This window comes from Lepisma saccharinum, chromosome 4 (genome assembly GCF_977018435.1).
Source record: "Lepisma saccharinum chromosome 4, izLepSacc3.1, whole genome shotgun sequence".
Classification (NCBI taxonomy): Eukaryota; Metazoa; Arthropoda; class Insecta; order Zygentoma; family Lepismatidae; genus Lepisma; species Lepisma saccharinum.
In genome coordinates, this window is record NC_139232.1 from 16,982,709 (window position 1) to 17,009,844 (window position 27,136).

Below are 27,136 nucleotides of genomic sequence, written 5' to 3' on the forward strand. Positions count from 1 at the left end.
TAATATAGCATGGTTCTGGCAACACTAGGTGAAATTTATTTTTCCAACAGGCTAATTTTTAGGACGGTCTTAAAATGGGTTAAATTTTTAGTGGAAGTTTTCTTATACTTTAATGTTCGAGGCTAAAACCTGATAAATTGTGTAATTTATAAGTTATTCCATTTAAGTACTCCTGATCAATGGATCCCGTAGAATTAAAGGTAAGAGCCATATTTTATGTAAGTACACATTGTGAACTTTCTATCCTGTACAGCGCACTTTTGTACAGATTACCATTCCAATTTAGTTTATCAAAACTATGAATATCAGGTACAATTATAAAAATCACATTGATGTACCTAAGACATATGTAAATATGTTGACTCAACAAGAATTTGAAAACGTTGTTCTTTCCACAATGGTACAATAACAGTGCTACTTCTATTGTACATATTTTATCAGTTTATGTCATGGTTGTCGATTCGATAAAATCACATTTAATATAAAATCAACATCAACGAACATGTAGTTTCATTACCAAATAATTTAACTAAAGTGTTCAAGGTAAAAGATAAGAAATAGAAACTGCATCGATTCTTACATTTATATTAATGTCATTCTACTCAATAAAGTCACAATATCGTCGATGATTAATTTTAATTAACGAAATTTTGTCTTTCTGTTTCTAGAGAATCAAATACAACGAAGCTTAAACTTTTCTCCACAAGTAATACACATGGATTTGTTTCAATGAATTTAAGGTAAAAATAAGAAATAATATATTACTCAGTCATAATGAACGAATTCCCCTCCCTTAATTGATGACACCTCATATAAAATAAATAACATATCAAATAACTATTGCACAATTCAGCTACATTATTTTGTTAGGTTATTGTAAATCAGTATTAGGCAAAACTATTTTTTGTGTTTCTTTAATACATCCGATACTACTCACATATATCAACAACTAAGGCATTGAGATTAAGTTTCAGGGATGTAAATGCACGGTGAACAAAGTGTATTAACTTTCACCTAATTTTAGATTTCTATCTTTTTAACGAAGTAAAACGCGATTGTTAAGCGTCCATTCTTTTTAAAATTCCCCACATTGCCGATATTTCAGCTTCTCCTCTAACTTGTCTGAGGGAGTTTATTATTTGCTTATTTATGAATTGAGCGGGTTCACACCTATTTTTAAATTTTTTCACGTACAACACTTTACATTTCCTGTATGGGAAAAATATCAGATTATCACAGTTTCAGAACTCGGGGTTTCTTTCATTTCTGAAAGTGATATTATAACCTAAGTAGGGTTGTGTGTGTACGTATGAAATGAAAACATGTAAATAATCTTGTCTTGTCATATTTGTTTGTGTTATGTGACATTGTATATTTATAGCCCTCACTATAATTTAGGCTTGATGATATTTGCATCAAGCCGTTGGAAGCTTTCATTTTGATCACGATTAACTAAAAAAAAAAATAATTACTTTAATATTGGGGTGGATAATCATCATAATGAATTGGCTGAAACTATATAATGCCCAGCATCCACACCAAGTCATTATTATCTATTGTACTGGCCTATGTAACCACAGGACAAACATCAAGTTCTTTGTATGGCATGGGTAAATGTGAATGCCTCTCTATCTCGTTGTAAACGAACATATAACTTTCATGTGATGGACATATGTCATTCCTTTAACTCCACATTTGAAGAAGAATTTGTTGAATAAGAATTACCATTTCCCCTAGTGCCCTCTTTTCCTTCTGTATACGTTGTTCAATATTTTGACAAGAAATCTTTCCAAGTCTTGTGTAAATCCTAACCATGGAAGGCGCTAAGTTAATTTGTGTTCTCTTCTGTTTATTATTTTCTGCACGTTTTCCAGACTGAAAGTTACATAATACACAAACAAATCAGAGGGCATAGTATCCTTGTGTCTCATTCATGTAAATATTGGAAGGCATTATCAAAATTTGAAACATAACAGAAAACTATTGATGGAAAACTATCGGACATATTTTCAGTCTTTGTTGATAACACTTGTTCCCTTATTTCTAGTTTTCTTTTGTAATTCAGTTATTTTCCAGCAACACCAATATGGTGATTTTTGTTATGTTTTCAGACGAGTAAAGTAAGCAAAGTAAAATAATTGTTAAAAACTCGAATAAGCTAAGCTAATTAATTGGAAAATTAGCTACAAATGTATATGAATTTCCTTGATTTGGTTTTCTTATATTTACCGTCGCTTTTCTTACACTTTTGGCTAACACTTTTGTTGGAGAAAATGTGCCTTGTTTGCCCCCCTGGAAAAAATACCTTCCTTGCCCCTCCCTGTCAAAAATCCTGCGGACGTCCATGCCTGCATAGTCTGACAGAGTTTCTTGATGTCTGGTTGTGCACTTGAAACTTTGAAGCGGAGATTCGGCTCCAAATTTAGTCTATTTCGGTACTTGTTTCTTTTAGGTACACCATGGATGAAAGACCACTCTCCGAGCTGATTGCGTACCCCCTTCAAGTAGTTCATGTACCCCTGGGGGTACGCGTACCACAGTTTGAGAACCACTGCTCTAGGCGAAACAAATCGCCTATTTGTTGTTTTATATCACTTTGGATAAAGCACTGTTCTCAGTGCACTCATCATCATCATCATCAGACTGGGACACCGATGGTATCCGATAGAAAAAATAATAGTTTTATGTATCTTATCTTAATTTTAATACTATATGCAAAGTTTTACATCTTTTTAAGTACTTTTTAATCTGTGATTTTTTTTTTGTTGTTTCTAATTGACAGCCGCTTTCTAACTCATCTTCGGAAGACTCATGCACCGAGCTGTATCAGCTTTTCGACGAAACCTGTGGGTCAAACCAACTGGGAGACAAGCAGAAGACCTACAATCAATTCACATCCTCAGATAAGGTAAGGTGCGAGGCGAAAGAACCAGAAGAATGGGAACCTGTCACAATATCACCTTCAACAGAGCAGCTACCACGGAGGAATCAAAGTGTGGCAAGTTTCCAGGAGATGCGGAACACATTAAACAGCTCACATGCATCTTTGCTGAAGACTTTGGACAGACTGAACGAAAAACCAGGCATTTCCGAAGATTCTGGTGAAGCGATTGCCAGTTTGAGTAATTCTTTAGAAAATTGGGTACCCCAAGTTCGCTTGCAGTTGAAGCCTTCGCAGATTCTGAGCTCCGGCGGGTCGGTAGTCAGTCCACTCGACGACTCTCCTGTGAAAGACATGTCCAGGAAGCCTTCAGACGATTGGGAGTCCGTGCCGAACGTTGTCGAAAGCGTGTGTCAGCTCCAAGTTGGTGATATGCCTTGTAAAAGATCTGTCGAAGACGTAGAGAAGTTGCTGGAGGGATGTGTGCCTATTCCGGATGTAGTCACGACTTGTATCAACAAGACACTTCCAGATGTTGTTCAATCTGCGAGAGTAAATAATTCAAATGAGGCAAATGCTGCCAGTTGCCACTCAAAAGATAACGAATCAGCTGAACAGAGGAAGGAAATAAGTCCCCAACTATATATTCCTCCTCAAGTCAAAGGCAAACAGGTGCCATTCCCCGATGACCACCAAATCAGTTCACAGAACACGTCTAGAAGAAACAAGAGGGAAGAGAGGTTTAGGAAAGTGAACTTCGGGGCGCCGGACACATGGTTCACACACAAAACAAACTCATCTGATGTTCAAGAGAAAGATCGACTTCAGACAGGCTCTCACCCGAGAAAGGTGGATTGGGCAGAAGAAGTTGAGAGAAGCCTGGAATCACCCGATTCTTTTGAGCAGGGAGTGAAGTCGCTTGAAGTGTCTGATATCATGAGAACGATGTCCCTGCCGTCGCTGATCGGATTGTTCGTGACAGATGACGTACGAGAAGCTGAAGAAAGGAAGATCCCTCCTTTGAAAATTCTACGAGATCATCTCTACAAATCTCGCATCTTTCCAAAATACTACAAACTCAACGTGGAAGGTCCATTGCACAACCCGCGGATTACTTACTTATGCACTGTTCTTCGATTTGAAGGTTGGTACATGATTCTATTTTCTAGATTTCATGAAATGTACTAAAATACAGATGCAGCTACATCCGCAAGTTTGATATTTCATTCTCATCGTGATTAGCCAAAAATGGTAGAAATGCACGTAAAATAACAAAAATATAAATATATTTACTTCATATTTCATCTGAACGAATCTATGATAATATTCAGCATTGAAGAATGCTGTCTGTTCAGGGCGATTCTCCCTCTCAACTGCTAGTTTTTTGTTATATTATTATGCCAAATTTTTCCAATAGTCAAATATTCTGTCTTTTATCACCAAGTTCAACAGGCTCGAGAATTATTTTTAAAAGTTTGATTAAAGTCACTTTGTGCTCATGATAGGCTGATCGAAATTGGACCTACAGTTTAAATTAGGACCAGAACCACTGTGCAATATGGCTTAAAAGGGGATCAAACCTGCTACCTCTTGAGATAGTAGTTCATTGCTTTCTTTGTTTGTTCAATTTACTGTTTATCTGATCGTTGAGTTTGCCGTGCCAATGGTAGAAAGGATGATAACGACATTCAATAAAAACAATCTATTCCAGCCCTGGACCCCTATTTTTTTTAAGACAATGCTCCATTCTCTCGAACATGCAAGCGACTTTAGTTCCTGTTTACAGTACTGTATATTGCTTGCATAAAACAGTGGAAGTGTAGGTTAGAATTGATTTTGGGTGCGGTGAAGTACTGATCGAAATTCGCCCCTCCAAACTGTAACTTTTTGATCCGCCACTGGCTGGCTATCTGTGCAACTTATTTGGATTTTGATAACAATCGTAATGGAAGATAAGATAGGACCATTAGGAGAAATTGCCTAGCAATCAATATGTCTCCTTTTCGACTCCAGAGAGGGACACATTTCAAGAATGATTATATCGGTGTAAGTTGCGCCATACCATGAAGCCCCAATTGGACAAAGCTCCACAAATTCTCGATTCCAACATTTAACCATAGATGTAATTCACAGCTAGAACCTTAAAAACAAACGGATACGATTTAACAACAAAACACGCAATTTTTATATTATTCGAATGAAGATACTGATAAATATGCCCACTATGCAAAGAACATTGTAAAATGTAATTTCTATGCATTCAACCCACTTTTTGTGAAAGTAGTGAAATCTCAAATTTTCACCACGATTGTGAAACAAACACTCTACAACTATCACACATACGCCATTATTATCATTATCAGACTGAAAACACGTGGGAAAGATTATTCTATCACGTATTGCTGAATACAGCAGTGATAGCATGACTTGAGAAATTTTTGAGGTTCCGATGTAGAGAGTCATGTTCATCAAAAGATATTGCACAAAGTTAGAACAGGGAAGTTAATGTCATGTGACTATTATCTCTAAGTGTCTTAACGCAATTGTAACGTATATTTAATCCCTCATGTGTTGTCCGTCTAGTAAGGCATGTTACATTAATGAACACCCAATATCCGCATACGTTAAACTTGAATTTGATTTCTTTTGTTTAAAGTTCACTTTGTGCACATATATGTTAATCGGGACTGGACCTACAGTTTAACGTGGGATCCTAAGCACTATGTGGCTCCACCGTGTATCGAATTCTGGATTATTTTATTACAATGAGATGACGTTACCATTGGGGAAGCCCTCGAAAAATTTGAGAGTTCGCAAGACGTACTATGTTTGTGTGGGTGTGTGGGCGGGGGGATATATATTGTATGAATTTGAGTTTTAGTTTTAAACCCACCTTATACACAGAAAGGCTAATTAGGACTGGACCTTAAGTTTTAAAGTGGAATCCGAACCGCTTTTGTGTTTATATAGAGCTGAGTCGATGCCGATATATCCGCATCGGTATAAGAGAATATCGGTTGTATTATATTTACCGATACCGACCGATACTTCTCCAAACTTTCGCCTCGTCCTGAAAATGCACGCAACAATTTCCAATTATCCAGGAAGATTTGAGAAATTCGAAGTTTCCATTGATTTTGTACCAATATTAGGTGAATAAAATGTATTTCGTGATAACATAACAGGTATTCTTATATTCATTTATATTCTGAAAATGTTTTGATGAATTTTTGAATAATTTAGAGCAAACCTCTGGTAAATTGATGCTTATAATTGGAGTGGAATATTCCACCCACTAAAATTAATGAATATCTTGAACAACTTTTAATCGTTACAAATTTCAGGCATCGGTATCGGATGGGTACCGGCTCAAAGAGGTATCGGCTCAGCCCCACCTCAAATCACCCCGGGAATCGAACCCGCACATGAGACACCCTACCAACTTGACAAAGCGACTTTCTCTCTCTTCTCTCTTCCTCCCACCTCTTTCTCTGTATGTATATTTATTGTGTCAGTGCCTGCAATTTTCTAAACATTATTGCACTTTCAGCCCAGGGCATGGGAAGAAGCAACCAAGCAGCGAAGCAGGCTGCGGGAAAAGAGATGCTTAAGATTCTTCTGAGGAAACAGAAGGAAGGGAAGCTTCCGCCCATGGTGAAGCCATTCTCAACCAAGGAGTAAGTATACGTATAATCGTCCTAATGGTGCTCCACTCTACGCCGGGAATCTCTAGAGCAAGCGAACGAACGAACGAAATCAAGTCTCTGCTCAAGTAGTGACTCCAGAGGGCTCTAGCAACGCGTGAGAGGGGAAGCGAGTACATGGAGGGGTAAAAGCTGCTGCAACTACCAGTCGTTTGCAGCAGCGCGCTCACTGCTTTGCTCTGCTCACTCGCTTTCTCTTCTTCTCTGTCGTTATGCGCGGCCTTGCTCCACATACTCCCGAGACAGAGCGTAGTTGAACAGACAATTGTTGTTTTAAGTCCACTTTATGCACAGTAAGGCTAACCGGGACTGGGCCTAGAGTTTAAAGTGGGATCCTAACCACTATGTGCCTCTACCGGGTATCGAACACGGGACCCCTTGATTACAAGGCGACGACGTTACCACTACGCAGTCGTGAAGGCCCCTTGTGGCAGCTCGAGAATGTAAACTGCCTACGTACCTTCTTTTCAGTTCCAATACTTCAACCATTACGTGAGGATAGCCCTCTCTTCATCCCTAAATATAGCAAGTTAAAAGGATTATTGAGAAGAAATATTGAAAGGATTAAAAGCAGAGAAGCTTGTAGTCCGGCCGGCAACTGTGACGCAATTTACAGAAAATAGATGCTACCGTCAAGAAGCTGTGTATGGTAAAATTTCTTACACATGACTCAAACTCTTTAATCAAGAATAAAGGAGCTCATGAAGGAGATTCATAAGTTCGATTCTCGGTGGAGGCACAACTTGCAGTTGTTCGGGTTTCAGGTAAAACTTAGGCTCAGTCCATATTAGCTTTTGTAATAAAGTTGTCTTTGATTCGAACAAGCGTTCTCATCATCAGGTCAGTTGTACGAATCACGTCGCCAGGAAAGCTACAATTTCTAATGAGATCTTGCGTTCATTCGTGTGATTTGAATTGATTTATGGTATTTACCGTTCCTTTTCTTCCACTTTTGGCTAATCGCGACGATGAGGATGAGTGATGATACGATGAAATCGATGAAGGGATATTCACATAGAACACCCATGCCCAACCCCGGACACCTGGAGTCGTAGCACGCTCTTTGAGTTTATTCGTGTGTGAGGAATAGGACAATTTAAGATACAGTATGTTATTTTCGGTTTTATTCCACAGGCTTTTTCACAGGCGCGCATCCTACACATCCGGCAGTTATAAACCTGCCCATCCATAGAGCGAATTTGAAAGGAACTCTGAATATCCTCAAACACATTAGGTTGGTACATCTCCCGAAATGTAAGTTATCACAACAAATTTGTTCCTGCAAAAATGGGCATGAATAGGGACCGTCCATCATCAATATTTCACAAATATAATTTTTTTGCACTGTTGCACATTGTATTTTATTTTTATTGCATTATGTAGGTCATCAAAAGTAGATAGTAAATGTGACTCCCAGGTCAACTCTGATTTCTTGACCAAACGACCACAAAAACCTGAAAAACTCACTTTCTCTCCACGTTCCGCGCCTCATTTATTGCGCTAACGATGTTTCACAGCGTAGAAAAGCAGTGATGAGTGGAATTCACTCTCTCACCCTCTCACCCTTTCAAGGATGAGTGCACCTTATCGTAATTTTCCAAGTCCCGGGGACCAAAATGTTTATATATCGTGACCTTTGTAAACCTCTCTCTCGGGGGAAACGATGTGCCTCTCATTATTTTCCGTATTGTGTGACGCAAACAAACAAACAAATAATAATTGTTTTTTTTTTTTTTTAGGATTCCCTGGCCCCTATATAACCTCGCCAGGGGTGCGTGGTGCCCAACCAAAAAAAAAAAGTAAAAAAAGGTTCTCTAACGGCTGCGTTTTTTCCTCACTAAAGTTATGCCGTTTAAAAATTCACCCGTGCTACTCAGAAAAGTAATCTCAGATCATTTCAATTTAGATTGTCTGGAAGCGACACATTCAAACGAAAAAAATAATAAATGATAGTGTTCCAAGAGAATATCGAATTCATTTTGAAACGCTCGTGAAAACGGATTTGGCTCGAATCGAAAATTTGTCAGCACTCTTTTCGAGCTTGCACAATTTAACTTTCAATTTCCAACCACATCTACTTCCCAATTTCAATGTTTTGGGTCGCCGTATCGTTTTAGAATTTCACGTTCGTCCGTTTGCGTAGATGGTACGACGCTTTAAGTTCGTATCAATTTCCTGTACGTCAATGGATACCGCATTTGATTATGTTGTTCGAATTAGGCCGTTTGGCCGATATCGACCACAAAACGATCCAAGAAAAATTACCACCGCTGTTTCGTAAAAATGATATAACGCGAACGGAGAGAGTGTGGTCGACCGTGGTATCCGATAAAAATAATTTAAGAATGGCAATCAATCCTTTACCGTTGAGAGTACGAAGAACCCAAACGCGAGAATAATTCTCTTGGAAGAATTTCGAAAAGACCTCACTTGATATTAAATTCCACACGATTTATAATTTTCATCTGGACCATCCTCCACTCGCAGCATCTGCGAACGCACGAACCCGGGCCTGTCAGATAGATCGTTTATTCGCATCTATTTTCGGCCATCAACAACTAATCGATTTATTCATCTGGCGTTGCGATTTATTGGTCGTACATATTACCAACCTCAACCATATATAAATATATTTCCGAATTGGTAGACGACGCCTTTTCATCTCGCCGCATCGACGTGAAAAAAGTTTGATCAAATTAGCGAATGCGGCAACCCGGCCCCGTCCGTGGAACCTTTTGCAGACGATCGTAGAATTCACGTCCTTTCCGCCTCCATGGGTCATGAATAAAGAATCCGCCACCTCCCCGATAACAATCGAATCACAAGCAGGAAACGAGGCGTCCACCGTTTTCATTTCAGGCATGGTTTGAGTTTTGTGCTGTGTGGGGTCACCCGTTTCACACACCACACCCCCTGACGAGGCCGAGGAAATGATCGACAATACATGCATGGGTGGAACTGTCAACGCCCGTTCATTGTTATTTGTCCCCCCCAGGATATTGTGCGCATCGAAAAGTCTTTTGTTGAAAAAAAGTATAGCATGGGTGAATCGGTCAAAAGGTGGTTTATTGCTAGGACATTGACTATAGCGCTCATTGTGTTTTCACCAAAGGGGGTCGAGTGGGGGTGGGGGTTCCTATATAATGTACCAGTTTTTTCTTTTGTACATCATTATCATAGTGAACGTCAATCGTGCCAGTTCACTATTCTTAATTGTGTGTCTGACAGTATACATATATATCATCGTGGAAGTTTTAGTGAGCTACAAGTTTTTTTGAAGTCTGTCTCTCTCTTAAAAGGTAAGTTCTTTTTTCATGATATATATATATTTATTTTTGTTTTGCGTCTGACACACACACATATTCAGAGGAGTCATAAAAATTGACACACACTTACATGTCGCATATTTTTTTTACCTCCTACAACAGTGCACACACACATACATACATACTGTTCGCGTCTAATATATATATATATATATATATATATATATATATATATATATATATATATATATATGTGGAAGGAAAAAAAAATGTCTAGCATTTTTCAACTTTTTTTTCCTTCTGTTTCAGTGCGCTTTCCCCTACCACCACCACAACAACAACCCCCAAAAAATTTCTCTGTATATATAAATAACAGAGAAAAAAATGGAATCGCAACCAGGTCCCTCCGGTCTTTGCAGGAAAGTGGCATGTCGTAACTGTGGAAAATTAATTTCGAAACCTCATATTGCTAGGCATTTGAAAAAATGTCGTCTACCGGAACATGATGTCGTAGTCCCCCCGGCAAAGAAATCTCGCACTGATGGGCATGAATGCGGTGCTTTGAATAAAAGTGCACGCATCATGACGTATAAATCTGGAAGTGACGAAAAATGTGACTCGAGCACCTTCCTCGACAACATCAAATCTATGTTAGTCGATCAATTACGTGATTGCCTCGTCAATGTTGCAATTAAAATTCATCTCGTCTTGACCCTGCTGTATGAGAAAGTTGTCTCGTCCGAGTCAAGCACTTTCAGCTTTTACGTAGGGTGTGAAGGCTTACACGAAGGCAATCACGACGATCTGGAGGAAATTGTGACACGGCTGTTTGAGCATCTGGGAGAAAAACAAGAAGCGTTTGAAGGTCGAGGAAGTGGATGGAGTCTTTGCGGTCGCAGCCACATGTTAGAACTTCGAGTCTGCAATTTCAAACCATTACGCAGCACACAAAAAAAACAAAAACAAAAAAAAAGCAAAATGCAGTGTTGAACATACAAAGTAACGATGCGAAGAGTTTCTTATGGTCTGTCATCGCCGCATTACACCCAGCTAATAATCACCCCCAACGTCTGTCCAATTACAGAGGATATGAGGGAAGATACGAGAATATGATGAGAGGAATTTCCTATCCTGTGCCCCTGAATAAGATCAATCAATTTGAAAAAAACTATAGAGAGGAAAAAGGAGAAGATATCGATATTTCTGTGTTTGGGGTTGACGATTCCGGCAATATTCGTGTGTTAAGACCTGCGAGAAGCCAGAATAATGTAATTCGACTCTTGCTTGTAGATGGCCGTTACAGTTTGATTCGCAATTTTTCTCGCCTCCTCGGAAGACAGATGAGCAAGAATCGCGATAAGATCGAAATTTGCGATCGATGTTTGAGAATTTTTCGCGTGGGAAAGAAGATGAAAGAACAGCACAAGTGTTTTGGCTCCGTGAATGCAGAACCCGAAGATGTCATGCCGGAACCCGGAACCAAGATGAAATTTCAGAAACACCAGGCTCTTCTCCACCATCCTTTATGCCGACTTTGAAAGCTTCCAAGTTCCTATGACGTCTTGCAACCCTGACCCCTCTACCTCAAGCACGATCCAAATTTTTCACCACGAGCCTTGCAGTTTCTCCATCTACGGAGAAAAATTAAATGATGTCATCTTGTATTGCGGACCCGATGCGGCAAAACATTTTGTTAAGAAGATAGCGGAATGCGCGAGAGAACTTGCACCCAGCCTGAAAGGCTCTTACGTTTCTCCACCTGCTCTCACGACGGAACAACAGCGGAGACATGACGCGGCGACAAGATGCGCGGAGTGAAACCAGGCTTTCACCGTCGAAAATCACAAGGTCGTACACCATGACCACCAGAATGGATTATTCCTGAGCACCATCTGTAATTCGTGCAATCTCAAAATTAAGGAGTCGCATTTCGTTGCCGTGTTTCTGCACTACACGGAAAAATACGACACGAATCTGTTCGTCAAGGAGCTCTACAACATAACTTCTCGAATCAGCATCATCCCTAGAACGAGCGAGAAGTATATTGCGGTGAGGGTATGGATCCCTCTCGAAGAAGGAGGAGGAAGCGTGGAAGTGCGAATCCTTGACTCGTACAATTTCCTGTCCTCCAGCCTCGCCACCCTTGCATCTCAACTTGGCGACGAAGATCTTGTGGCCACCAAGCAAATGTGTTTTTCGGGGAGAGATGAGAATTTGAATCTGTTGCGTCGCAAGGGCGTCTACCCCTACGAGTACGTCAACGATTTCGACAAATTTGACGAGACGGAACTTCCACCCCGGGAGGCATTTTATTCTCATCTCACGGAGGACGTCTGTTCCGAAGAGGACTACGAACACGCTCGTAGTGTGTGGACGGCCTTCAATTGCCAAACTTTCCGTGATTATCACGATCTCTATCTCAAATTGGACGTGACTCTCCTCATGGACATTTTCGAATCGTTTCGCAAAAGATGCATCTCGATCTACAAGTTGGATCCTGCGTATTTCTTCACGACGCCGGGATTGACTTGGGAATCTATGATGAAATACACCAACGTGGAACTGGGACTCATCGCAGAGAAGGAACAGTATGCCTTCATGGAGAGTGCGATACGCGGTGGCATCGTCCAATGTCCCCGACGCCATGCTCAGGCAAACAATCCTCATACGCCTGGTTACGATGCATCGAAGCCCAGCACCTACATCGTCTACTGGGATGTCAACAACCTGTACGGCCACTCCATGTCCCAGTGTCTTCCCATCGGCGACTACGCGTGGATGACCGAAGAGGAACTCTCCTCCGAGGATTTTCTCAACTGGAGCGAAGATAACGAATGGGGCTGTTTCTTGGAAGTGGATCTCGATTATCCCGAAACGCTTCACGAGAAACATCACGGATTGGCCCTGGCCCCCACAAAAGAGAAGCCACCTGGAGGATCATACTAAGCATGGAGAACAAGCGGAATTACGTTCTGCACTACCGAGTCCTCCAATTTTACGTGAGTCACGGTTTGCAGCTGAAGAAAGTTCATAGAGGATTGAAGTTCCGACAGAGCAGGTGGCTGGAACCCTACATAGCCGAGAACACGCGACGCAGAGCGCAATCGACATCGCCTGCAGACAAGGATCTGTACAAACTGTTCAATAACGCCATCTACGGCAAGACGATGGAAAACGTGCGTAATTACATCGACGCAACGTTGGTCACGGACGAAAAGAAATTTGAGAAGATCGTCGCGTCCCCCTACTTCAAGAACTTCACCATTTTCGACGAGAATCTCGTATTCGTCGAGAAGAACAAGAAGCAAGTGATGCTCAACAAGCCGATTGCCATAGGTGCTACCGTCCTTGAACTATCAAAATTGCACATGTACCAATCGTACTACGATCAGTTTCAACCCTTTTATGGAGATAACATCCAAATATGTTACATTGACACGGATAGCTTTATTTTTCTAATCCAAACACCAAGCCTCGAACATGATCTGACTAAGATGAAGCATCTTTTTGATTTTAGCAACTTACCATCAGGCCATCATTTGCATTCAGCAGAAAATAAAATGACGATTGGAAAGTTCAAAGACGAAGCTGGCGGGTAGTACATCAGCGAATTTGCGGGGCTTCGTGCCAAAATGTACTGCGTCAAGATTGCAGAAGAAAAAGAGATCAAGAAAGCGAAGGGGGTGGGAAAAATAAGTACCAGCAAATTCACCATGAAAGACTACAAGGAATGCTTGTTTCAAGATAAAAGAAAACTCAGTACCGATCATCGCATTACAAATAAATTGCATGATTTGTACACGACCCGTGTAACCAAAGTAGCACTCGATGGCCGAGACAACAAGGTACGTGTTCTCGATTGTCAAATTCACACGAGAGAGTGGGGCCACTGCAATGGAAGCGATAAATGTGACGTGTGTTAACTGTAACCCCATAGCCATGAAGTCCGCTGTGTCTTTTGCCATTCTTCAAAATATACGGAGGAAAAGAGGGGCCCTCAGGCGATGAAAAGTTGCAAGTTGTTATTATGTCGTTAAGCCCGCTCCAAACACGAGGCTCATTAAATTCAACTCTTACTTTTTTCTTCTTCATCGTGATTTAATGACATAATTACAGGTTCGAGCCTTTTGAATTGCATCGCCGCAGATAAAATCTTCTCTTTTTCTTTTTATTCGATCTACAAAAGGCACAGTGTGTAGAAATTTAAATAATTAACAAGGACAATGAATCTCTTTGGCTTCCGCAAAGAGATCAATATGGACACTGCACCACCAAATACCAATAACCTCTTACCTTCCGTGTTATCTAAACTCAATGGTCTACTAATTGTACACCTCAACAGCATTTGGACGAAAGTGAATGACGATGTGGGCAAGATGTTTTACGTCTTCAACAACAATTTACATTTTTACGAAATTCCGATCGGTGGGAAACTTCAAATCACCGTGAATCCGGAGAACGCAGGCGAAAACAAAATTTCTAGCGGCAAGAACATTTTTCGAATGAAGCACGACAAGGTGCTTTCTAACATGGCGTACGACGTGTCTGCAGGAGATTTACTTTACGTGGAACTCCTAGGAGATTACGACAAACTCGTTCCTCTCTTCGTAGAATTACGAATCGTCTATCCTATTATAAATAACCGTTAACCAAAAATGCCTAACGACATTTTCGGCAACACCAAGCGTGTAGACCACGCAGAAGAGATTCTCATGGTGGACGTTCGTGTTAAGAAGTTGAGGAGCGATTTGATCGCTTTGCAGGAGACCTTAAACAAAAGTTTAGAGTCGGAGATCGCTACGCTCCAAACGCAATTTCTCGACCCCATTCTGAAAATCGATTCCGAACTGAAAACGCTCATAAAAAATTATGTCGACGTATCTTCTTACGACAACGTTCAAAATATACAGTTGAGCGTGGATTCGCTTCAAAATGATTTGGCCAAATTACAGCAATTTCAATCGAAAAATGAAGATTTGGAAAAATTGAAACTCGAAATCGAAGAACGAACTTCCGCAATCGAAAAGAATTTCTCTGAACTTCAAACCGTGGTGAACGATATTGATGCAGAACGCTTGCACGTTGTTGTTTCAAAATTACAAGAAGAATTCACCGGCACCTTGAAAGAAATTAAATCCAAGTTACAGACTTTGGAAGATACCATGACGAACCTACCATCGTCAGACGAACTGCAGGTCATCGGTAAAAGCGTTGCGAACATAAAAATTCAATTGGAGGCTTATCGAGATTTCGAACACATTCAAACCACCATCGCTACGCTTCAGGCGTCTCTGGAGTTGATCAACGAAGAAATTAAAAATATTCACGCTGAAGCGAGAGCGTTGACGAGCATACAAGACACGTTAAGCATGGTTCAGCAGAAGATCGAATATTTAGAAAATTTGAACGTCGAAACGAACCTTGCTCATTTTCATCACGTACTGGACAACATACAGGGTGACTTGGAATCGTTACGGACGAGCGTGCCTTCGAGCGAAGATTTGGAAAAATTGAAAACGGCGGTGACGGCACTATCCGATTCGAGCGACGTCAAAAGTTCATTGAGCGATCTCGAGAGTAGGGTGGCCAATCTCCCCACCTCCAAAGAATTACACGCTTTGATAAGGAACATATCACTTATGCTGAAACGACTGGAAACGGAAACGGCGAACGTGGAACAGATTCGAGACGAAATCAGTTCGCTGGTGTCGACGCTGCCCACTTCGCAGAGCGTCGCCGACCTTCACACGCAGTTTACAGAGATGCGAAGCATCGTGAACGATCTTACCGAGAAAAGTTCGAAATTGAATCAAGTCGAGAACCTTCAGAACATTGTCGTCAACGTCAGAGATCAAGTTGGAGTGCTGGAATCCACGCAGGAATCGACGCTGGCCTCTTTCGGTGCCAAGTTGCAAGAACTCAACGAAAACTACAAGCAGTTGAACGTGGAGGTGAAAATCAAACCGTCATTTTCTACAGTAACGGATACCATAGTCGAGCATTTGCTGCCCATCGAAAATAAACTCGGACACGTTCACAGTAATCTGCTCGACGTCGACACTAAATTCGCCAAATTGTTCACCTTGCAAGCCATCGAAATCAACAGCGTTCCCAATCAGCAGAGAATCTCCACGTTCGTCGAAGGTAACAAACTGTACATGTTGCATCCTTATCATCCGTACTACAAGTTTCTCCTCGATGGCACGATTCAGATAAACGAATTTTCGTACTGGTCTCACGGCAGAAAAGCTAGCGTTCCCACCATGACTTTGATATCGAATCGTGGTGTCCAGAAAGCAGGAAACATTCCTCTGGCACGTTGGAACGAAACGCGCAACATATATGAAATACACGAAGACGAAGATCTTACCGTTTTCGACGTGAGTGCCGGCGATAAGCTGATCGTTCAAAACACGAGCGAAGTGCCACCCTCTTTGAATCCCATCACGCTGGTGCTTCTCTTGAAACGTAATCTCTCTAAAAAAAAAAAAAATGTCTAGGCAAGCCATCGTCGAAGAATTGCATAAACCTGCACGCCGCAACTACGAACGTTTAGCTGTGGTAACCAAGGGCATCGACGACCTCTGGGAAAGCGACCTCGTCGAGATGAGTAGCGGCAAGTTAAAAAACGTACATAAATTGAACAAGGGCAACAAGTACCTCCTCACCGTCATAGACACGTTTTCGAAATTCGCATGGGCTCTACCTTTGAAGGCGAAAACGGGAACATGCGTCACAGAAGCATTCAAGACAATTTTTCGCGAAAGCGGCGGCAGACGACCTCGGTTTCTGCACACGGACAAGGGGAAGGAATTTTACAATGCCGTATTCCAAAAGTTTATTCGGAAACACGACGTTCGACATTACTCGACCTTCAGTGACGTCAAGGCCAGCATGGTGGAAAGATTCAATCGCACTCTGAAATCGCGCATGTGGTCACGCTTCACGCTTCAGGGAAGCTACAAGTGGGTCGCCATTCTTCCGGAACTCGTTAACGACTATAATCACACGGTGCACGGAACGATAGGCATGAAGCCAGCTGACGTTACCAAGTCTGACGAGCAGCGATTAATTTCCAGCGTTTACTGTCCAAAGTACACGCCCACGACAAAAAAGCTAAATACAAAATTGGTGACCAGGTGAGGGTCAGTAAATTGAAGCAAACGTTCGACAGGGGTTTCACACGAAACTGGAGCACGGAACTTTTTACCGTGGTTCGAGTTTTACCCGGGAACCGTCACACGTATATAATAAAGGACAGTGGCGGTGAAATTTTATTGGGGCGCTTCTACGAGGAGGAACTCTCTAAAACTAAATACCCCGACACGTACCTCATCGAAAAAGTTTTGCGTAAGAGAGGTGACAAACTTTTGGTGAAATGGCTGGGACTTCCGGACACGAGTTGGATCGATTCGAACGAAGTGATTCTATGAGTGCGTGGAATGTCGTGAAACGTCTACCTGATTCGGAAAATCAAACGAAGAAAAGGAACGGCGAATTGCTCCCCGACAGCATACGATGTCTGATCGTAGGACCTTCGGGGTGCGGAAAGACGACACTGCTCATTGATAATTTTATCCTCTCACCCAATTGGTTAGACTGGTGAAACAGACACCTCTACGTATTTTCGAAAAGTCTCGAACAAGCGAAATACCAGCAACTTATGAAACTGTACGAGGGACTGGGCATTGCAACTTTCGCAACTGAAATCATTCCACTGGACGATTGTCTCGAGAATTCCGTTGTGGTGTTCGACGACATGATCTTGGAAAATCAAAACGAGATTCGTAATTTTTTCACTCGAGGACGTCACAAAGGATTGGATTGTTTCTACCTGGCACAAACTTTTTCCAAGGTTCCGAAACAACTGCTACGCGACAACGCTAATTTCATATGTTTGTTTCGACAAGACCACACCAATTTAAAACACGCACACGATGATTACGTAGGGGCTGACATAAATTACAATCTATTTTCTAAATTCTGCTCCCACTGTTGGAACAGTGACGATTTCGGATTCGTGACCATCGACATGACTCGAAAAGCAAACCATGGAAAATATAGAAATAAAATAAACGTTTATCTAGACGTCTCAAAGGCTAACAAGAGGACGATTTCAGATTTGCAACAAGAAGAAAAAAATCCAAAAAAAATCAAAAGTCGAGAATCTAAAAAATAAAATTTGAGAAAAAAAGGTTTTTTTTTTTAAACGTCTGACAAGCATATATAAAATAACCATTACAACAAAAAGTGAGTGTTAGAAAAAATGGATAGTCTCAAGAGGGTGACAGCAGAAAACTATGAGAACCGAACGTATAGGCTGAGAATTCGACGTTTCAAAAACGTTTCAACGTATATAGCAAAATGTCAAAACGTCAATTTCAAGAAGACGAAAATCTCAACTTGCGAAAATACCTCGTGAAGCGATTCAAAGGTTGGAAATCCGAGAATCGCGGATCCTACGAAGAGAAGAAACGTCAGGATCAACCTGTGATCGATGCCATCAGCGGTCTAGGTAAAGAAATTAAAAGTGTCACGGAACAAAATAAAAATTTGATCAACGAACTCGTACCACTGGCAGCTAAAAGTTACGCCGTACCCACGCCCATTTCGAGCATTCCTTCGACGCCGTTCGAACTGAAGGACGTACCGGCACGACGTCGAGCCATAGGCAGCACGTCGTCGTCTTCGGATAAGATCGAGTTGGGACCTTTAGCACGAGACTACCTGAGCACGGGGAAGTTCGACAAGGATGAAGTGTTCGGATTGTATCCCAGCATGGAGAGCAACGAGGGCGGCGGTGTGGTTTGGAAGATTGGAAAATCGAAGGTGACCTTCGAAGGCAACGACATTAAAGTCAATTTAGGCGAGAAGGATAGTTGGACCAGGTATCCGGGTACGGAGGGACTGTGGGAACTCGTCGCCAAAAAGCAGCCGAAAGATTACACCGACGAAGATTACCAGAGTTACAAGGAAATTTTGATCATGACGGATGCCTTGTACCAGAACAACGACGCCTCGCAGAATAGGGTGAAATCGAGCAGCGGCGAGAAGTACAGGAATCTCATCAAACCGATTTGGAACCAGGTGAAAACAGGCAGCGGCGTCAAACGCTACAACACGTTACCCAAAGAATTCGTTTGGGTGGACGACGTGAGGAAACTCGTGGACCGATTGGTGGTGATAGCCGGCGAAGAGAATGCAGGCAATCGTAATTTCTACAACGAGAAGGTTGGCATCGTGGACATGATCAGCGCCAAACTTTCCAACTTCATCGTGAACGACGACAAGGGTATAGGTTACCTCATTAAAATCATCAACACGCTGCCTCCGAGATTCTGGAACGTGGCCGAAGGAAAGGAACTCGTAAACGACATCATCAACAAGTTACCTTTCGAGATGCATTTACCTGGCTACCAGTACTGCGGACCGGGTACCAAACTCGAGAAAAGATTGGAGAGAGGAGACAAGGGTGTGAATCCGTTGGACGCGGCATGCAAAGATCACGACATCGCCTACAACACAACGCAGACGGATCTGGATGCACGTCACGAAGCAGACAGAAAGTTAGAGCACGCAGCTTTCGAAAGATTCGTCAGCAGAGACGCTTCGTTGGGTGAAAGAGTTGCAGCACTGGGCACCACCATCACCATGAACGCGAAACAAAAATTTGGGTGGGGTGTATAAATAACATGCAGTAAAAAAAAAAAACATGTCTCGTATAACCAACTTGCCACCCGAGCTACTATCTAAAATATTCAAAAAGGTAGTAAACGGAGATATAGGAAAACTTTTGATCATAGCAAGAACGACGCCGGCATTTCGAATTCCGTGTGAAATGGCCGTCAAGGACCGTCTTCGGGGGATCAGCGGCCTGAGGTGCGGTGATCTCGACACACTTCTTTCGGCTGCAGGGGAAAAATTAAACGAGAGAATGGACGAACTGCACGAGGCGAGGCAGGGAAGAAGACGGTACACGGATGATTGGAGAAAGTCTAAACAGGAGACGGAAGATATCATTACGCACATCATCGCGTTTTCCGAAGCACGGACTTTCTTCCTCTGTTAAAAAAAATAATAATAATAATATATACGTGTCAAAAAAAACTTGATATATAAATAACACACATCGTGAAGAAAAGTATATATATAAATAACACACATCGTGAAAAAACAATTAAATTTCTCTCTAACACTCTGAAAATTTTTCTCCTTCGATATGAGTGGGAAAAAAATGACTGATCTTCAAGCATTGAAACAAATGCTAAATTTGTCAGTCGAGTATGTAAAAATTCAGGAATTGGAAGTCGACAAACCCTACACGATAACTTTCGGTTCAATTGTTTCTACCCAGTATGGTCCCAAGGTGCGTCTGTTGCTCGACGGACAATACAGTCTATTTTTACCAGATCGATACGCTAACATGTTATCCGACGAGAAGCTAGCTATTTTAATCGAGAACAAAACTCGAATCGTGTACAAGGGAACAAAGGAACTTCTTGGTAAGAAAACAAAGCACGTAATAGAATTTGTGTAACGACTGCGTGGAGTATATACCTTGAAAAAAAAAATAATTACACGAAATAAAAAGAAAATCTCAGAACATTTATATATATAAATAACATACCGTGAAAAAAAAAAATTACACGAAACAAAAAAAAATCTCAGAACATTTATATATAAATAACATACCGTGAAAAAAAATTACACGAAACAAAAAATAATCTCAGAACATTTATATATATAAATAACAAACCGTGAAAAAAAATATATATAAAGCATCAACATGAAGCCCAAGGGTGTCGTGTACCAGATACCATATTCCAATCTGAAAAATCTAGGTGCCCTCGATGGGTTACTCACCAAGAAACAACGCGAGAAGAAACGTTCTTGCTTGTCGAAAGGACACGGAATGAAATTACTTCTCAGCACACCTCAATTGAGACGCTTGCAGCGTTCGCGGAAACAGCAAAAGATCGGAGGTTTCATATTCAGCATCCCGGCCATCCTGGCAGCATTGGGGGCCGTTGGAAGTTTGGCCGGCGGAAGCGCCGCCATCGCGAAAACCGTCATCGACTCGAAGAAGAACAAGGCGGAATTGGAAGAACAGAAACGTCACAACCTGGCCATGGAGAAGAAAGGGGGGAAGGGCGTGATGAAAAAGTTTAAAAAAAAGAAACAGCAGCACTCACCAACCGAGACATTGAATCTCTGATCGAACCGTTACGAATCAAACACTTCAGAGGCGTTTTCATGTCCGACTCGTTACCTTCAACCGTTAAAAATAGAGAATGCGGCGTAGTCAACTTGGACAGTCAAGAAAATCCAGGCACGCATTGGATATGTTACCACAAAAACGACAATAACAAAGCATTCGTTTTCGATTCTTTCGGAGGTGTTCCACCTACAAATTTAGTTCATTATCTGAAAACGAACAAAACTTCTATATACTACAACGACGAACGCATTCAAGATTTCGGAGACGTGAACTGCGGTCATCTCTGTCTCTCCGTGCTCGCGTTTCTCTCTAAAATAAATAAGCCTACGATCGAAGATTTCCAGAAAGCACTGTGGAACCTCAAACACGATGGGCGTGTTCCATCTCACGAGCGAATCTTCGATCTTGAAACTCACGCTGCACGACGACATCGTCTATCCTAAATCCGTGGCTCTGCGTGCATTCTACAGCATGTACCTCATACCTAACGTCACGCATCACAACAACAAAATTAGTGTCGGAAGCGAACATATCGTCGTCACGCCAGGTCAATACAATCTTTCCACTTTGCAAGCTCAGTTACCCAAAGGCACGTACCTTTCTCAAAATTCGGTCACGCACAGAGTGGAAATCGTGTCCGCGACGGAGACCGTGGACCTGGGCACCATAGGAGAACTTTTAGGTTTCGAGAACGACACGAAACTCGAAGCTGGCATCAAGCACACGGCAACCAACATTCCTAAATTCTTGGCCATAGAGACTCTGAACGTACACTGCAACGTGGCGGAAGGAATGATCACGAAATCCTCGGACGGATTAGGAAGTCACAAGCAGACGGGAATCATAGCTACTTTCAAACCAAGTTCCGAGTTCATGGAACCGATCATCTACACGCCCTCTTCGCCGATCTATTTTCCAGTATGTCGCAACCGCATAGACGACAGAGTTGGTGGTGACGAACGAGAAAGGAGAGGTGGTGGATTTCGCAGGTGCAACGACCACTGCCATCGTGGAGATCAACGTATAATAAATAACTCACATAGTGAAAAAAAATGGAGCAAATCGAAAGTTACGAATTGCAATCTTTTCCTCCCAACCGTCGCACGTTCGCCAATCTCAACGAAGCGAACAGGGAGATCGAATACGACGTGGACGTAGGGGACGGGTTCGTTCATCCTCACAGAGCGGACCTCTACCTTCAATTCGACGTGGTGAAGAAAGAAAGCGGAGAAGCGTTTCCCGCAGCAGCAAAATTTGATACTCGTGGACAACTTCGTGGCTCACCTGTTCTCGCAGGTGGAGGTGAGGAAACACAACACCGTCATCGACAGAATCGATTATCCAGGCATCACGTCGACGGCAGTGGGAACGTTGAAATTATCCAAAACGGACGCAGCATACTATCAGGCCGGGGGGTTCGAAGCGGGAACCAAAATATCGACGAAAAGTCACACGGTGCTCTTTCCCATGCGTCTGCTACCGGGTTTCTTCTCCGACTACAAGGAGATCATGTGGAAGGGAGGACTGAGAGTCACGTTTCGAAGAGCTGCCAACGACAACGACGCACTGATGCGATACACCAACTTGAACGCCGACGGCACGCCGATAGCCAACACTTTACCCGAAGCGGCGAAATGCGTCATCCGGAGCATGGAATTGAGAATGCCGGTGGTGGAATACGAAACGAACTACGCCCTCAAGTACAAAGCGGAGATCTTGAAGAGTCCGCAGGTGCCGATTCACTTTCACGGTTACCAGTGCGTGCAGAAGTTAGCGTCGGGAAGTCACATGGAATTCGACGTGACGACGCAGTTCAACAACATACAGTTCGACATGCCAGTTTCGTCGTAGTGCTCTTTCAGACCGGGCGCGATAAGAATCAGGAAAAAGATTCCAGCAAGTTCGACGACTGCAAGATCAAGAACGTTTATCTGAAGAACGGTAGGAACGAAGTGTTCCCGCGCGAGAATTACAACCTCGACATGACCAAAGACGATTACCTCAAACTTTACGAAGCTTACACGTCTTACAAACGCGTGACCGAGGGAAGCGTGGACGTGTACTACACGCCCAGCGAATTCAAAACCCACAGACCCATGTTCGTCATCAATACCACGAAAAGAAAGCAGGTGGTGGTCAACGATCGCACCAACATCAAGATCGTCTGCGAGTTCAACAGTCCGTTGCCTGCCGATACCCTATGTAGCGTCATCCTGGTCGCCGAGAAGTCCTTCGTCCACGACGTAAAGAACGAGAGGGTCACAGAGCAGTTTTAACAGGTTTTTAACATCTTTTCTTGCACAATAAGAAATTTTTTGTACTAGCACAATCAGTTACAATGGCACAATACAAATTTCACTAGTTTCGGGATCAGTTACAATGTCAATTTCATCAGTTATCAGTTACAATATCTTTTTTTTTCATCACTATAGCACGAGACAATCAGAATTTGCACAAAATTTTTGTTATTTTTTTTACACGAGAAAATTAACAATAAAATTCTTTCTTTTTTTATCGTTTCAGATGCTGTCGAACATAAAAAAAACACATACACATACACACACACTAAAAAAAAAAAAAGCATGCAACTTTATTTTGTAACACACACACATATATTCTCCATCTTCATCAAGAAAATATTATAATAAACATAATTATTTTTATCTATCTCACAATAAAACTCTATATCCAAAAATATTACAACATCAAATAACACTAGAGTCGTTAGTACACGTTGCATGCATTTACGGAGGTCCTCTGTAGAGTTTCATGGAAGTTTGAGAGAGAAAAAGAAAAAAAAACACGTGAAACTCTATAGAGGTGTGGTAATCTATAACCGCAGCCGTTAGAGAATCTTTTTTTACTTTTTTTTTTTGGTTGGGCACCACGCACCCCTGGCGAGGTTATATAGGGGCCAGGGAATCCTAAAAAAAAAAAAAAAAACAATTATTATTTGTTTGTTTGTTTGCGTCACACAATACGGAAAATAATGAGAGGCACATCGTTTCCCCCGAGAGAGAGGTTTACAAAGGTCACGATATATAAACATTTTGGTCCCCGGGACTTGGAAAATTACGATAAGGTGCACTCATCCTTGAAAGGGTGAGAGGGTGAGAGAGTGAATTTCACTCATCACTGCTTTTCTACGCTGTGAAACATCGTTAGCGCAATAAATGAGGCGCGGAACGTGGAGAGAAAGTGAGTTTTTCAGGTTTTTGTGGTCGTTTGGTCAAGAAATCAGAGTTGGCCTGGGAGTCACATTTACTATCTACTATCAAATCATTATTCACGTTTACATATTTTATAATAAATTAATTATAATTGATTCAGAGTAGTGAATTTGTTTTTTTGAGGTCTGTGGATATTTGGGTATTGGTGACTACATTCCAACTTCCCTCCTATACTTTAACGGCAGTAATGCCAATGCTTGCATACGTTATTTTATTGCAATCGACGGGTTTTCAGGTTGACCAGGATAGACTATACTCCAGAGGAATTGGACGAACCGTACGACTACGCTGGCAAATTGCAACAAATGTGTCTTCAAAGGAGGAAGCAGATTCCAATCTACACGGAGGTGTCTGTGGAAGGCCCACCCCACCGAAGGGTTTTCACAATTCAGTGTACAGCGCTGGATAAAACCACAACCGGTAAGTCGGAATTATATGCGTGAGTGTGTGGATGTGTCTCTATAAGGAAAGTGGTAGTGTATCAGAGATAGAATTCAAGAAAATATTTTAGAGGGCAGTGGAAACACCTCAACACATTGTGAGATTTTGTACTTGCCTACTCATATTTTAGAAATTAATTTTAAAATGGCAAATTTTAATAGTAACGTGTAATATGTCAGATATATTTACAAAAGATCCACAGCCATTAAAATGTTTATATTTTATTATATTTTAAGCATTAATTGTTACATGTTTTCACCGAAGATTTGACATGAAAGTGTATAGTTATTGAACCCGTTCTTTAAACTTAGTTACTCACAAGGTGGTATTTGAAGGAGGGATGAGGGGAATTCACCACTGATTTCTGCAGCTATCTTCTCCAGTTGCTATTTTTTTTATTTTGTGCGTGTGTGGTTTCTGGAATTTCCCCCCCCCCCACTGTACATTTTTGAAACACCACACGTTTTTTTGAGTACACGTTCAAAAGCTTCCAGTGTAGCATCAACTTACTACTCAATAGTATGTGATGGGATTAACACACGTTCCGTGTTTTTCGATTTCATTTATTTTACTTCGCATTTCTGCCACTTTTGACTAATCGCGAAGATGAGAATGGGTGATGATATGACGAAGTTAATGAAGAGAAACTCACAAAGAACATCCACGTCCAGACCGGGATTCGAACCGGGGCCCCTTGCGTCGTAGCGCTCAGTGCTTACCACTCCGCCACGGAGGCAAGCCCGTGTCTCTTGAAAGGCAATAATAAACAGCTACTTTCCTCGCCTCCGAGTTGACATGAGTCAACAGGATAGATAAAGATAAAGGTAAAAAAAAAAAAGGTAAAGTGTTCCCCTGTGCATAGCACCACGCCATGAAGGCGTATAGGGGATAGAAGTAGATATAACTTTCTTACAACACTAGAACTACCTAAATGAATAACAGGAAAAGGAAATTCGAAACTTTGAGGGTATTGTTAGTGATATCCCGTTGGATCGTAATAAAAGTGAGTAGCAAACGTATTTTGCCTGTTGTATTATATGAATGTGAAACATTCCCATACTTTAAAAGAGGAACATAAATTAAGAGTATTTGAAAATAAAATCCTTAGAAAAATACATTGGACCTGAAAGAGATGAGGAGACAGATGAATGGAGAAGGTTGCATAATGTAGAACTGCACGATTTGTATTCTTGTCCAGATATTATTAGAATAATTAAATCAAGAAGATTTAGTTGGGTAGGCCATGTGACACAAATGGGAGAGGAAAGAAGAGTTTACAGGATTCTTGTGGGGAAACCTGATGGTAAGAGACCTGTAGCAAGGCCAAGGCGAAAATGGAGGGATAACGTTGAGATGGATCTAAAGGAAATTGGCAAGGATGGATAAGATTGGATTGGTCTTGCCCAGGGATGGCAAGGATGGATGGCTTGTGTTGCTGCAGCCATAAACCTTCGGCTTTAAGAAGCCTAGAGAGTTAGTTAGTTAGTTAGCAAACTCATTGCTTTCGCATTTTATGCTAGATTTGAAAATGCCTGCTCGGTGGCCGAGCATGTTGAGAGGTCGGCTCCCGATCTCGTTACCGAAAGTTCCTCGTTTGAGACTCGGTCTGGACATGGGCGGTCCGTTGTGAGTTTTTATCATCATCGTCGTACTCTTGATTAGCTCAATGAGGCAGCAAAGCGATGTAAAACAAGAAAAATAGAAAGACACTTTCGATATTTTTGCAGGAATTGGACCTAAGAAGAAAGAAGCTAGGAGAAATGCAGCAAAGGAAATAATTGATTCTTTAGTGGCTACAAGTTCCACATCTCTCGTCGAAGAAGGGCCACAATAATTTATTTGTTTGCTTTGGCCATTGCTGTATCATGTACATTCTTACCAGTCGTAATAAAATTCTTGCATTTTTCAATAACTGACTTTTTACAGGTGTTATTCTTACATATTTTTCTTATACTAGATGCAGTGGCGGTGATTGGGTGCCAAAACCACGAGGGTGGGGGGCCAAGGACAGCTTACTTTCTCTTAACCCTAGTAAGGGGCAAAAGTAGGAGGCAACTGCTTCCTATGGCCCCCACTGACTAGATGTATCTGAAATTTGAAAGGGAGAGGGAAACGGTAGAACAGAACGGAACAGAATTTGAGGCCATTCCACAACCTACATTCTTCGAAAATGTATTTGGAAGAAAGATGTCACTCATTGTTGAATTCAAATGTATGCACTAGAGTGCTTCATCGGGGCTTTTTTGCTCGATCGTCTATTGGTTCGCACGGATGACGCTAGATGGTTTACGGAATCGACTGTTTCTTCGCTCGAGCGAATAACGCTCGAACAGGCAAACGATCGGTATACGCTCGAAGTCCAGTAGTTTGTCTGTGGTAGTGGGCCTTCAAATGTA

General features: G+C 41.7%; 1 protein-coding gene across 1 annotated transcript; it reads left to right on the plus strand.

Annotated features, from left to right (window-relative positions):
- The first annotated feature begins 40 nt into the window (after positions 1–40).
- On the plus strand, positions 41–26,656 carry LOC145987107 (uncharacterized). Its single transcript, XM_083121583.1, has 5 exons — positions 41–200; positions 2,783–4,025; positions 6,432–6,558; positions 24,535–24,719; positions 26,468–26,656. The coding sequence occupies exons 1-5, from the start codon at positions 180–182 to the stop codon at positions 26,572–26,574; spliced, it is 1,683 nt and encodes a 560-aa protein (XP_082977709.1). The 5' UTR covers positions 41–179; the 3' UTR covers positions 26,575–26,656.
- Positions 26,657–27,136: the final 480 nt, after the last annotated feature.

Coding starts and splice junctions, on each gene's coding strand:
- LOC145987107 (XM_083121583.1), top strand. CDS start 180: ATGGATCCCGTAGAATTAAAG. Junction 201..2,782: donor TGGATCCCGTAGAATTAAAG/GTAAGAGCCATA, acceptor TCTAATTGACAG/CCGCTTTCTAACTCATCTTC. Junction 4,026..6,431: donor CACTGTTCTTCGATTTGAAG/GTTGGTACATGA, acceptor TTGCACTTTCAG/CCCAGGGCATGGGAAGAAGC.